The sequence below is a fragment of the Tasmannia lanceolata genome, unplaced genomic scaffold (assembly GCF_043159265.1).
Source record: "Tasmannia lanceolata isolate RefF3 unplaced genomic scaffold, GAP_Taslan_0.1 ptg000003l, whole genome shotgun sequence".
NCBI lineage: Eukaryota > Viridiplantae > Streptophyta > Magnoliopsida > Canellales > Winteraceae > Tasmannia > Tasmannia lanceolata.
In genome coordinates, this window is record NW_027518680.1 from 44,462,129 (window position 1) to 44,476,797 (window position 14,669).

A 14,669-nucleotide genomic window follows, 5' to 3' on the forward strand; every position below is an offset into this window, starting at 1 on the left:
TATGCCTCGTACTGGATGGACTTTGCATTAGGCTTCAAGGCCTGATGTTTGATGTACTCGTGATGCAGTTTGATCACGAGAGTGGGTTCAAAGTAGGTCTCGGCAAGTCTAAGCTCAGTAGCTTTTGATGAAGGTTTGGTGGCTGTGAGCAAAGTATCTAGAAGTGCATGTCAAGATCTTAGCCGAGTAGCCCTTTGAACAGCTTAGAGATTGTGTGCACATATGAAGCAACAAGAGGTGTTGGGAGTGCAAGACCTTTAGAGCTTTGCACGGGTTGAAGGTCGGCCTTAGCATATGCGTATGTTAAGGCGCCGCACGGGTTATTCCGCTGCTAAAACAAAAGGCCCGTGACACTAGTGACGTGTGTTGATGTGTAATCCATACAATGTTTAACATGATACATACACCACATTTCCAATGCTATTTATATAAGAGAAAACGGTTCCTACACATATGTGTAGAGAGTTCTCTACACACTAGCTTAAAATACAGTGGGGGCCCACATTGTTTGGGTGATCCAAGCCATCCATTTTAAAGGCCCTCACATAGATAGGGTGTCTACAAAAAATCAGATCCATAGGATCATCCCAACCCTATGATTTGTGGAGGTAAAATGGATGTCTTTAAACCTTCACAAATTAGTTCATTTTTTGCCTCCAAAGTTTGAATGGTTAGGATGATCCTATGGATCTGATTTTTTGTGGACACCCTATCTATGAGAGGGCCTTAAAAATGAATGGTTTGGATCACCCACATAATGTGGCCCCCACTGTATTTTAAGCTAGTGTGTAGATAACTTATCTACACGTGTGTAGGAACCGTTTTCTCTTTATATAAATATAATTATGTAAAACATACTAGTTTATCATATCAGTTTTAGGAATTGCTAGAATAAGCACAAATAAACACTAGAAAACATCACATGAGCAAAAAAAACAATAATTGTTTAACAATATCATACCCCTAGTGACGTGTGTTGATGTGTGATCCATACAAAGTTTAACATAATACACACACCACATTTCCAGGGTGTCGGGTGGGATCTCTATGGACGATTAGTCTCATAAGAGGTGATTTTTCTTGGGATTAAGCTTGTGTGTCTCTATGTGTGTGGGTGGAGGGGGTGTTAAAGGTAGAATGCTATAGGAACGTGGGTTAGGAGGGGGTGTTGAAGGTAGATTACTATAAGAATCTTAAGGATGTTGATTTTGATAAAACTCTTTACTACTAGGTTAGAGGACTTCTACGTCTCTCCTGTTAAAGCAAATAAGAAGTTATGCTCAAGGTATTTTTTTCTGTCAGCTCATTTTTCAAAGTGCTCCTTTGTATTTGTTGGACGGAAGTGTTAGGCAAGGCCAACATATACGATCGACTCAAGAGGAGGAAGTTTAAGTTTGCCAATATATGCATTCTTTGCAAGATGGAAGAAATGAAGAAGAGCCAGGGACCATATTTGCATTCATTGCATTTGGCTAAAAGAATTTGGAATGCAGTTCGTAAGTGGTTTGGGGTTCTTTGGATTTTCCTAACGGCGTAGGACGGCCAACTAAAACAATTTCTTTATTGGTTGAGGGCCAAATCTGGGATTGTTAGGTCAGAAAATAAACTGGAGTTATGGGACAAATTGGGATAAATAAGGTTTAGAAGGTTTATGGCAGGGTCAGAGAGAGAGAGAAAGGTTGATCTGGACAGATCTATACAAATAGTTGAATTGGGTTTGCTTCAGGTATAAAGTTTATAAATTTTAGATAGATTAGGGACAGAGAACAAATATAAGGGTAGGTTGGATCGGGTTTATAAGCAAGAAATTTGGACTGTTACAGGTTGTCCAGTGACTGCTATGGTTTGAAATGGAATGAATACCAATTACAGTCAAGGGGAATAAGGTTTAAAGGGATTTCACAGTGACGGAAGGGTCGCAGGTTGCACATATCCAAAAAAAAAAAAAAAGACTAGGATCAACTAGGGGCTACCGGAAGAATAGTAGATAGGAGTCGACTGTGCATATATTGTGCTGTAATAGCTTTTCTGCAGGGTTTATACTTTATACTAGGTGTTAGGAACAAGTAGGCTTAAGAAAGGATTTGGGTGTGGTCTGAGATATGTAACTAAAGAAGATGAAGGTTCTAGAAAGGATCTTGAATGCATAATTACTCAAGGTGGGGGAAAACTGTGTTGCGCTCCGGTTGATGAGGATCCTTCGATCCGTCCGATGGGACGTATGATCAATGTTGGCCTCTTCGTAGGTTAGTCGGTCCCCCCTATCACGCCCTTATTAGTATAGATTGTTAGGCGGTTTTCTTTTCCTTTGATTTGAAATCTGCAATGGATACGTTGCCCTCTGGTATCACTGAGATTATCCTCGGGCAGCTGTCTGGGGTAGGGTTTGGTCTGATAAACCTCGCCCACAAGAAGTATCCAACGTCCTCGTTGGAATAGAGTCTAACTACTGCTGGATGAGGCTTTCAAACTGCCAAAGCGTCGTATCTTTCTCCCATGAAGCTTCCTCCATCAGCTTCCCTTTCCACTTAATCAAAAAGTAGGTCCTCCGACTCTTCTGACTTTGGCCCTCCGTTTTGTGATCAAGGATTGCTTCAGCGACGTCTGTGAACTGCTTCCTGATCATTGGGGTTTTGGATAATGGCTTGCAAGTTTTAACAGTTGAAAAAAGATTAAGAATTTGGGCTCTGATCATGGAACCAAGTGATCACGGGTCGAATCTAAGGTTTAGTTTTCGTGTGGCAGGTTAAAGGTTAGGTGTGATGTTGGGGTAAGGCAATGTAACGGAAAGGGAAAGGGGCGGCAATAGGAAGTGTTCAAGAACCGGTCGACAGTCTAGTTCTGGATTGCAAGTGGTGAGAATAAAGGGTTATGTAGCCTCTCGGGTGAAGTAGAAAGGTTTCTATCCAGTCATAAATCAAGGTTGAGGAATTTGATGGTTGGGTGAAAGGTTTGGGTAAAGGCTGTTGGTCGATGGAGTGAAGGATGGAAGGGTGCAGGTGAAAGGTTAATGGTGGTCGATGGGTTCAAGGTTTCTGGCAAAGGCTTTAATAATGTAAACAAATGAGAGAAGAGAGCAAGAGAGAAAAGAAAGTAGAGAAACAAGGAAGAGAGTAAAGAGAAGAAACAAGAAAACTAACCTAAAAACATCCCAAGGTTCTCCTAGGCATCACACCATAGGATCTAAGGCATCACACTAATCCCATAAAGAAAGGGTTTCAATTCATTAAATCTTCAATGTCCATCAAAGGCAAAAGGCAGTTGCAATATATAGACTTTAACTCCCATCAAATTCAAGACTAGAGGAGGATTAGGAATCCTAAAACTCACCCAAATCTAGTTGTAAACCCCGATTCTTACCCCTTCTAGGATTCCTATCAACTTAGAACTCTTTTATATGCACTTTCCTATTTATAATAGAATTCTTAACATTCAAATCCCTTATTGGTCGGACCGTAATTGGAGTGTTCTTTGGATCCTATATCCCGTGTCTCGGTTACGATCCATTTCAAATTGGACCGTCCATCGAAGTGTCCTTGTAGATCCTACTTACATTGTATGAAGTCAAAATTCTTAAAAGAAGCAAGCGCAAGTGCGAGCATGAGCCGCAGCCACAACGGCAAGTGCGAGCTGCAGCGACAACGGTAAGGCCGAACTGCAGCGGCGATGGCACAATGGGTTAGGGATTTAGTGTCAATACTCAACTCAACTCAACTCAACAAAGCCTTTGTCCCAAACTAGTTGGGGTCGGCTAAATGAATCCTTTAGAAAAATTTAATGAAGAAGGAATATACCCAGCTCTAATCCTGGCTCTAGTTGGGTTCTTCTACATGGATCATTTTCTTTCATTCTATCCTATCCAAGGTCATGTTCTCTGTTATGTTCCTAGCTATCAAGTCTTTCCTCACTGTTTCTACCCAAGTTGTTTCTCACTGTTTCTACCCAAGTTGTTTTCGGTCTGCCCCTACCTCTTTTTAAACATTAAGAAGTTTTAATAGTTTTGCAAATGCATTTGCGAGGCTTACATCACTTGACCAGAATGGTATACCATGAATGGGCCCAAGGGGTAAGAGGTTTCCACTCCCCGTAGGACTCAACTCGGTAGATGTAGATCAGAGAAGGGACTTGCACATAATAGATGTGGTTAGGGATTGGAGAAAAAAGCTAAGCGGGTGACTTGAGACTTGGATGAATGACAAAATACTAAAAATAGGAATTGTTCAAAAATCTCCACATTTCCTATACATCGAAGTAATAGCAATGGTTATTGCTTGGGCGAGATCTCTTACTATGCTTCGATGTGTTTCAGCTTATGATTTATGGGAGGGGTGGAAGGTGGTGTGTGATAGCAGTAAGGGCGGGATACAATCGTTCAAAAATCGGAGGCGCCTCCAACAGGCATTCGTAAGCTTAACTTTGATAGCTCTAGTTTGGGAAACTCGGGGCCCTGGGTATTGGTAGAGTATTGAGAGATTCTTTGGGAGGTTATATGGGCCTCTTCTGGCCCTATCGAGACGGCAGATGCTACTGAAGCGGAAGTTAGAGCAGTACACAAAGGTATGAAGTGCCTAAACAAAGAATCAATGGACATATTGATTGTAAAAGGCAATTCTAAGAATGTCATTCGATGGCTAAGAGGGTCAGAAGTTCCCTCTTGGAGATTCGCTCCTTTTTTTGGTGAAATTCAAGATCAGATAGGTGACTCATCAATCATATTCAATCGCATAATGCGATCGGCTAACTATGAGGCAGATAGTCACTGCGTGGTGTTGTAAGGAGACCGGGGTTGGAGTTGTTCGATCTCCCCCCCCCCACCCCCCACCCCCCCGTCGTGATTGTAATGGTTCTTTTTCTTTGCTTTTCTTTTCTATTTTTTCAGATATTGTACTTGTGGGTTTGACTGTCTTGGTCTGCCCTTTTTTTTTAATGAAACTGCAACCATTCAAAAAAAAATTGCTCGAAAAAATACGTATGATTTATTTTTACTAAAATACCCCTAAAATAATACTTAAAGTTAAAAAAATTTGAGGGTATTTTCATAAAATAGTATGATAAAATTGGATTTAGGACTATGCCATGGGTCATTGATAGTTGTCTAGATCCGGTCAAAAATAATTTTGGATCGTATATTAGAGATCCAAATTTATCCATGTGTCCTAGTAATGTGTCTAGATCCTGCCTGTCTAAGTTCAGATTCGGATAGTCCCAAGGAAGTAGGATTCTTCCCTGGGAGCCTTCGATTCCCGCTCTGGCAACCTTGAGTAGGATTCTTCCCTGGGAGCCTTCGATTCCCGTTTTGATTCCCGCTTTCGATTCCAGCTCTGGCAACCTTGGATAGTCCATTGGTTTCGGTCGCCATGGAAATGGAAATGTTTCAGTTTTGGTTAGAAACTTTGATACAAATCCGGTAAAATCACAAAAATATATGGAAACATATTAAAATGATAGAATTTTAAGATGAAACTTCAGAAAATATTAAAAAAAAGGTACATACACACTTATAAATCATCACAAAAGCAAGTTAATAATCTATAAAGGTTTGACAACATAGAACACTTAGTGACAAGCGTTGTCACGCACATCTGATAATTCATTACGTACCAAATTTCACATATCATTCATATAAAAATGTATACTATATTAGAGATCCAAATGTGTCCGTGCATCCTAGTAATGTGTCTAGATCATAGTTGCTAGGTCGGGAAACGGAAGCGTGAAACGGAACGTGAAACGCCTGAAAAAAATCAAAGGAGAAACATGAAACGCGTTTTCTTGAAAACTTTCTCCCTCTTTTTATCAATATAGTGTGATATATAAAAGGAAATGATTTGACCCTTTTGTTTTTGGGGACAGCCCTATCTAGTGTAAAAAAGGAGCAATGCACTAAAGGGGGCTGTTCCAAGTAAAAAAAAATGACGTGAATATATCACTTTGCCTGCATAAAGTATTTGCCCCTTATATAGGTAAGTAATATATTGACCAGATTTTTTACTCGGAACAGCCCACTTTAGAGTGTTTATGGCCCCTCTTTTACACTAGATGGGGTTGTCCCATTTAACAAATGGGGCGAATACTTTATGCTGGTAAGTATATATTCACCCCATTTTCTTACTTGGAACAGCCCCTTTTAGTGTATTTATGACTCCTCTTTTACACTAGAGGGGGCTGTCCCCAGTATTTTAATATCTGCTCAAACCACCTTGTCTTTTTAGTATTTAAAGAACTGTCAAAAGGTGATTACATGTCCCAAAAAAAGAAAAGCTCTCACAAGCCGATTAAAGAAGAAAAGACAGTTGTGCAAATATTAAAATATGGTTGTGATGTATAGGCCCTTTTCTTTACTAGGGACAGCCCCATCCAGTGTAAAAGAGAAGCCATAAATACACTAAACAGGACTGTTTCAAGTAAAAAAAAACGATCAAAAAATTTTAGTATCTAAAGAACTGTCAAAAGGTTATATTTCCCAAAAAAGCTCTCACAAGTCACAAATCACGAGCTGTGCAAATATTGTATAGCCCCTTTTATTTATTGGGGACAGCCCCATCTAGTGTAAAAGAGGAGTCATAAATACACTAAAGGGGGCTGTTCCATGTAAAAAAAAGAGGTGAATATATCACTTACTTTTTTTTCAACAAAACCCTAATCCTGCCATCTCTCTCTCTCTCTCTCTCTCTCTCTCTCTCTCTCTCTCTCTCTCTCTCTCTCTCTCTCTCTCATACGTTTTACCTCCTTTTCCCAGTAGTTTCCGACACGTTTCCCTGGAGTTTCCGGCACGTTTCCCTGGAGTTTCCCATCCGTTTCACTATTTTTTTCAACCCGTATCATTTCCGTTTCGGAAACGCGTTTCCCACTTTGCACCAACGTTTCCTGCAACTATGGTCTAGATCCTGCCTGTCTAAGTTCGGATTCGGATGGTCCATTGGTTTCGGTCGCCATGGAAATGGAAATGGAAATGTTTTGGTTAGAAATTTTGATAGAAATCCGGTAAAATCACGGAAATATATGGAAACATATTAAAATGATAGAATTTTAAGATGAAACTTCAGGAAATATTAAAAAAAGGTACAAATACACACTTATAAATCATCACAAAAGCAAGTTAATAATCTATAAAGGTTTGACAACATAGAAGTATAGAACACTTAGTGACATGCGTTGTCACGCACATCTGATAATTCATTACATACCAAATTTCACATATAATTCATATAAAAATGTATACATAATACATACATCACATTTCATATGCAACTCGTAAATTTTTTTATTTTTTTTGAATGGTTATGCAATTCATGTAAATATAACTGTGTAACACATATTGATATAGTAGACCATAATACACTTATGTTTTTTGTTTCAGTATGCATTTCAGTTTTGGTATGCGTTTCGATGGAGATGGAACGGAAACCATTTCGGTCATTTACCACCGTAATACATACATCACATTTCATATGCAATTCGTAAAAATTTTTTTTTTTTTTTAATGATTATGCAATTCATATAAATATAACTATGTAACACATATAGATATAGTAGACCATAATACACTTATGTTTTTTGTTTCAGTATGCATTTCAGTTTTGGTATGCGTTTCGTGGGAGATGCAACTGAAAGCATTTCGGTCATTTACCACAATTCAATAATATAAAAAAAAACATTTCTGTCATTTTTTGTTGGTTTTGGTGGAAATTTAAAACCATGCAAATCATCATAGACTATAGTAGCTAATGACTTACATGGCTGCCTTATTGAAAGAGAAGTCGATAGCGATGCAATGTATGTGGGGCAAGCTCATGCCCTAATGTTTGTTCTCTTCTATTAATGAAAGCAGTCACTATTTCAAAAAGAAAAAACAAGTTATAAATAACATAGAAGGCACTGACGGCCTTCCCAAAGAAGGCGCCCTCTTGGAGGAGAATCGTGTGATTTTCTCCGTGGACTAACCCCTACAATCTTGCTAGTCGGGTTGTTTTTTCTTTTCTATGGGCCATGTTACTGTGCCTTGTACTATTTTGTCTGGGAACGTCTAGTACCCTTTCAAATTGTAACTGGATCACGTTTCATGGAATAAACTGGTTGTTAATTTTCAAAAAGAAAAAAAAAGTTATAAGTAACATAGTCCCTATGATTGAATTCTTCCTTCTAACACCAAGCAAGCAAACATCGGTACACTCAAGGCCACCCTAAGAGGACAAAATTGAACCACAAACTTCGAACTTCATGAACTCAAACTAAATGTCCATCAAAGTTTAATCGAGAGATGCTAGAAGGACCACATGGCTGCATTTTGTACCATATTATACCTAACAAGTGTCATTGGAAGATATAACCCTAAAGCATATTTTGGAAGATTCCCCGCAGTCAGTGCCTTCCAAAGTACATGAAACCTAGGGTTTCAAACCTACGTGATGCCTATTTACTCAAACAATCACCATGAAAACGAGCGCAACCAACCTTGACTTAAGGAAGTCTACTACCAAAGGTGCGTCATCCCAGATATAGATAGGTCAACTAATAACCAAGTACCTAACTAAACACCGGGTGCCCCTGATAGATCTTAAGGACATCACTAAACTCTTTGAGAACCAATCCTTTAAACAATTCTACAAAGGGATTTCCAATTCATGTTTCTACATCCATTTATTAGATGTCATTCAATTCTACAAACATTAGAAGAATGAAAATAGTCCATTGCATCAAAATATATATAAATGTGTGTGTGTGTGTATTATGCTAACCAATAAAAAATACAGTAAATGCTGCAATCACTGAGACACTTATTACTAAACCCACGATGAAGAATCATAGTTGAAAGGCTTACACATTGTTCCTAAAACCAATCTAGCTAAAACAAAATCAATGTTAGTATGCCTTAAGAAATTAGAACAAGTAATCCTATACATCGCAAGGCATTCTCAGAAACACAATAAAAAAAACAGACAAATCTAAAATACATTCAGGCAACACAATGATGAAGACAACAATGTGAGAAGAGAAAAAGAAATTTACCCCTGTAACCTTCACATATTCCCCGTTTTTCGCACCCCTAAGCTCAGCATCAGGATACCTCCTTAAAAACCTCATCAAACCCCTTCTCCCCAAACCATAATTCCACCCCACTAACACCAAAACCGGCGCGAAAATCCCCCCAACAACCACCAAAATAACCACTTTTTTAACTGTCACCATCATAAACACTCCAGCCATCAAACCAATCGCAAAAACCACCCCACAAACCCACATTATCGTCTTCGAAATCTTAAACCCTAACTTCACGTCCTCACTAAGACTAGTAACAGCCGGCCCGTAATGCCCCGGCTTAACCACCGACGGATCCAATTGCCCAGACCGTCGGCCTACTGACGAGCCAAGCGGGCCACCGGAAGATCCGAGCGGTCCAGAAGTAATGAGTCCAGTGGGTTGGAGCGGGAGCGGGCCGGACGATTTTTTAACAGGTCCAGAATTGGAGGATTTGGGTTGGGGTCCGGAATTAGATCCGGATCGGAGGGATCCGGAGTTGTGTGCTGAGGAGGAAGGGCGGGGTTTTAAAGATGATGATGAAGTTGTGGCCGTTGGATCTAGGACGGGGATGTCGAACATTTTTCCGAGCTCGCCAGATTTTTTCACGTCTCCGCCCGTGTAAGGCATGGCACGTGACGCCATTGTTGGTTGCCTCTCTTTGTATTGTTCAGGCCTGCCTGAAACATAGAGGCCACTACTAAGTTGGTGTGATGGGATTCTACTCCCCATCTGGTTTTGAGTTTTTCCTTTCTTTTTCTTTTTCTTTTCTTTTGTGAGGAATTGAAGGGAGAAGAGAAGAGATGTGGAGTGAGAGAGTAAAAGGAGTAGTACTCTTGGTTTTGTTTTTGTTTTCTTCTTTTGGGGGTTATGGGGAAGAAGAAGGAAGGGGAAATGACGGATATGGGGTGAGAGATTTGTGATAATGACGTGTGTATCCTGTCGCCGGAATAATAGACAAAGGTGGGTTGCTACCCGGTGGATAACCGAATTTGCCATTATGCTTACTAGAAATGACTAGTTTCTCTTCTTCTTCTTTTTGTTGGGAAATGATTATGAGAAGTTTATTTGGAATGATCGGATACGTTGATCTAATTGACAACTATAGATGATCTTAGGCACTTGATCCATCGAGGAATGGATCATGCCTCGTTTGATCTAAATTACCAATATAAATATAAATCATAGAATTTTAGTTTGCCCAAACATGTGAGGGGCAATTAGTGAGAGTTTGATAGGGTGATAGCGAGGAGAGTAGGAGAGGACGCTCCAAATGGGAGAATTTTGATTTTGTGGGTGACTTGATCATTCTTCTTACATTATCCATCACCCCTAGCAAGCATCCAAGTGAGTCACTACTCCAAAGTTTGTGGGTCTGGGATCTAAAGTCGGATAAGGAATAGAAGAGATTATAGTTTTGATCTTCAAGTATATGCAATCATTTCTTATTTCCTTTTTGTATCTAGAGCTAATAAACATGCAGGGGCCGTTTGGATACACGGATTTTAGAATCTTGTATTTCCTCAAAATCCTGGATGGTTTTCTGATTTCTCAGCCTTCTTTCCGTCGATTAAGAGAATAGGAGATCATCCTGTGTTTCCAGGTTTTAGAAACCTTACGATGGGGGAGAGATTTCATACCTGGATTTCTTACTTAAATTCGAGGATAATGGATTGTAAAATCTAGAATTTTACATCGCTTTCAAACTAAAATCCATGTATCCAAACAGCCCCATAAATGTAACTAGGATCTTAGGCTTTTCCGAAATAGTTTTTAAAAGGTATTTTTACAAAAAATAATACCCTAATTTGCAGTTTCTCCCTTTCAAGGTCTAGCGCCCCACACTCCCCTCCCTCTCATGCTTTGGCATACCAAAATTCCATGATTTTTTCTATGGCGGCCAAACTAGCCCGTATCATGTACATTGGATGTATATTCAGAATGGGATCAAGACCATGTGGATCACCTCATTATGTTCTAAAAGATCAACGGTCTTGTCACGTACATGTCACCATAGACTCGATTTTACTTTTTATTGTTGATCTGGTTGAATGAACCATATCCATCATATTTTTGGGGGATAGTGATTGAAATATCCATTTCGTGGGTCTCGCCATGGATGGATTGTGTTAGGGTGAAAATCCGACCCCCAATAGGGCGTCGTCGCGTGGTGTGAGGTGGTTGGAGACAATAGACGACCAAACGGCAACCGAGGGCACAGAGATCATTCACACCTCATACCGAAGCCGTAATTTCACAAACCGTGCCCAAGAAGGAAACCTCGATGGCGGTGTGGATAAAGATAGCAATCGACTTCTAAGGCAAGCCACCAATCACAAGGACTCGACACAAGGCAGCAAGTTTCCTAAACTGCATGTGACTCTAGTCTTTAAAAGGGGACCATCGGCCAAGATATGGATCTTTGGTTACCCCCTAACCACATTCAAACTCTTCTTCTCTAGCTCTTTCTGCCATTAGCACTCAGATCTCCTATTTGGTGCCCCGATATGACTTGAGCACCTGAGGGTTTCCTTAGAGTCCAAACTCCGTGCCCTCTAATGAGTTCTTGATGAACTCGTTGGTCGTCTACATTAACCGAGACCAGCAGCAGTGCTTTCCCGAGGCTCGAATCCGGATTTAGACATAAACAGATCATATTCCAAAGAACTGCATCAATTCAGAAGTTAATAATTACTTAATCACGAGCTTTACAACTAGATAGTGATGATATATATTAATTAAGTAGGCATGCATACATTCATTGGAAAGTTAGGATGGTTGAATGGATGTGATTTTTGCATGTTGACTCCCAATAGTTTGACCCACTAGTTGGATACTTTAGACAATGAATAGCCGTGTGACTTCAATGGGAGCAGTGGGTTGGGTGGGGATGATTGAAATTTTGCAATAAAATCAAATTTAAGTTGCATAAATCTTAGATTAAACACAATAAGATGATTTAGTAGACCTCAACTCTTAGATTTTTAAGTATTTTCAAGAATATAAAATTATAAAGAAAGAAAAAGTGAGCAGTTTAAGTTCACGGCCTCCTATTGATTCCTACTTCTGTCGTTGCTTCCTTTGTCCAAGTGAAGTACATGAAAATTCAAGAGATGATGTCCATCTTTCTTGTAATTTCACGATCCTACGCTCCAATATAGAATTAGGGTTGTTTATAGTTAAATATGTGTGGGATCTTTATGATTTTCAAGACTATAGTAGTAAGATATCTATTCAACTCTTCCAATCAAATTGGAGATCATATTCATAAGAAAAATATTCTCCTTATATTATTTAATAATAATTGGCTTCTACCTATGATAATTAATTTCCATCAGCACAACGTCATATGACTCATAAAGCCTATTAACACAATGTCATATGACTCATAGAGCCTACAAAAAGTTATAATTATAAGTATATACATCTTTATACAGTATTACTGTGTGGACCCACCGGGATTCCCATGAATTTCAATCATGATTCAATAATTAATTGAATTTCTAAAAGATATTATAAATCTTTTTGTAAATCTCAATATTTTAAAAAAAAATCTCAATATTCATTGGTAAACTATTTGAGAAAATTCTCCTATCAATTGCCCCCGGATCTAGATTTCTTAGGTACAATATGTATGAAGACCATCTTAATCGTTCTCTTCCATTGGAGTGGTAGATTCCATGTTGGAAATTCATATGTTGCATGCATCGTGCGGATTCCTTGTTGAAAATTTATATAGTTCATGCATTGTTTACATAATTCAACTAGCTCTCTCTCTCTCTCTCTCTCACACACACACACACACATATATATATATATATATATGGGAATAATGTTTCTCCTCGGTCGAGGAGATAACGTTATCTTCTTAGTCAGCAAAACACAGTGGGCCCACATTGTTTTAATGATCCAAAGCATTCATTTGATAGACCCTGACATAGATAAGATGTGCCCAAAATATCAGCTCTATAGGATCAACCAAATCCTTTGATTTGTGGAGGTTAAAAATGGACAGATTTGTGAAGGTTATACCCGTTCATACGCTTTCTCCAAATCAATGAAAACCATATGAAGGTCCTTTTTATTTTATTTAAATCTCTCCATTAACCGCCTAATCAAAAAGATAGCTTTCATAGCCGATCGTCCGGGGCATGAAGCCAAACTGATTCTCTAACACCTTAGTCTCTTTTCTTAGTCTATGTTCAAATACCCTCTCCCAAAGCTTCATAGTGTGACTCATTAACTTAATTCTCCGGTAATTGGTGCAACTCTGAATATCCCCTTTATTCTTATAAATAAGTATTAATGTACTCTTCCTCCACTCATCAGGCATCTTGGTATGTCTCATATGAAAATGTTTATAAAAGAAAATGACTTCTATGTACATAAAATGCTAACAATGATGAGTAGGCATACCATGATGCAGTGGTGATACACGGAAAGTTCAATGTAATTGGTGTCTACACTCACATATGGTTTATTTACCAAAAATTAAAAAATCAAATTGAGATATGAAGAGGGGCCCACTGCATAAAACCTATTGTACTTGACAGATAATATATACAGCAAATATTGTGTATAAGATAGTACCGTTAGGCCTTGTTTTGGGAGTAATGGGGCATCATTCTTTTCTAATTCTGAAGCTTTGGATTCTTTAACCTTTAGGCTTTACCTTTGGGGTGTATAAGATGGTACCGTTACGCCTTGTTTTGGGAGTAATGGGGCGTCATTCTTTTCTAATTCTGAAGCTTTGGATTCTTTAACCTTTACGGCTTTACCTTTGGGGGCGAAATATAGCAAAAATCCACCCAACTATATTTCCAGACTTATCAAGGGCATATCTGGAAAATGACAGGTGTCTTTTTCTTTCTTAAGCAAGGGTATATATGGAATTCTGCCACCGACTTAGCCACGCAAGGAAACAAGGATCCCTCGTGGATTATGAAAAGGCAAAAATATCTTCAAGTATACTAAAAGCCACTCGTCCTACCTTCGAGGCGAATAATAGAAACATCATAGGCTTCGTAAAATGACACTTCTGTCCTTTTGTTTGACGAAACTATGCTCAAGCCATCGTTTTGTTCGTTTGTTACGGGTACCTTTTCCAAATTCAAGCTTTGAAAGTTGCAAGCTGTCTTCCTTTAGGCTCTGTTCACTTGTTTTTCCGGGATAGGAAAAGAAAAGGTTTCTCAGGAATCTGACGTGGCATTAGGAAAAAAAACCCAGGAATGTAGGAAAAGGTTTCCCACTCCTATTCACGTGCGCAGGAATTGTGCAGGAAAAAGTTTCCCTAGAAACTGCTTGCCCACCTTTTTTCATTAGTTTTCCCGGAAAAGTAAAACCGACCAAAATAGTGGAATTTGGTTTCCCACACTTTTGAGAAAAGAGACATTTCCACATCATTTTTGGCAATTTCCGTGTCATTATTTGACATTTTCCACCTAGGCTTGTTACTTTCTCTGCAAAGCAAGTGAACATCAGAATTCTGTCTTGTCAAGGAAAAAATAGGTTGTTGTCCAAGGATTTACTTTCCCGAGAACGCAAGTGAACAGAGCCTTACGCCATTTGGATTGCAAGAAAAGTATTTTTGAAGGGAAAATTTTTTTTGGAAGTTTTCCTGTCCATGATTATAAGGATATGATATGATTTTG

The 14,669-nt window shown here is 39.0% G+C and overlaps 1 protein-coding gene across 1 annotated transcript in view; it reads right to left on the bottom strand.

The window, feature by feature from the left end:
- The window catches only part of LOC143862465 (Ubiquitin-specific protease family C19-related protein), a 43,038-nt gene extending 33,147 nt beyond the window's left edge, over nucleotides 1-9,891 (bottom strand). Inside the window, exon 1 of the mRNA XM_077373518.1 lies at nucleotides 9,010-9,891. Coding sequence (XP_077229633.1) covers nucleotides 9,010-9,750 — 741 coding nt within the window. The 5' untranslated portion in view covers nucleotides 9,751-9,891. The remainder of the gene's footprint in view (nucleotides 1-9,009) is intronic.
- Nucleotides 9,892-14,669: the final 4,778 nt, after the last annotated feature.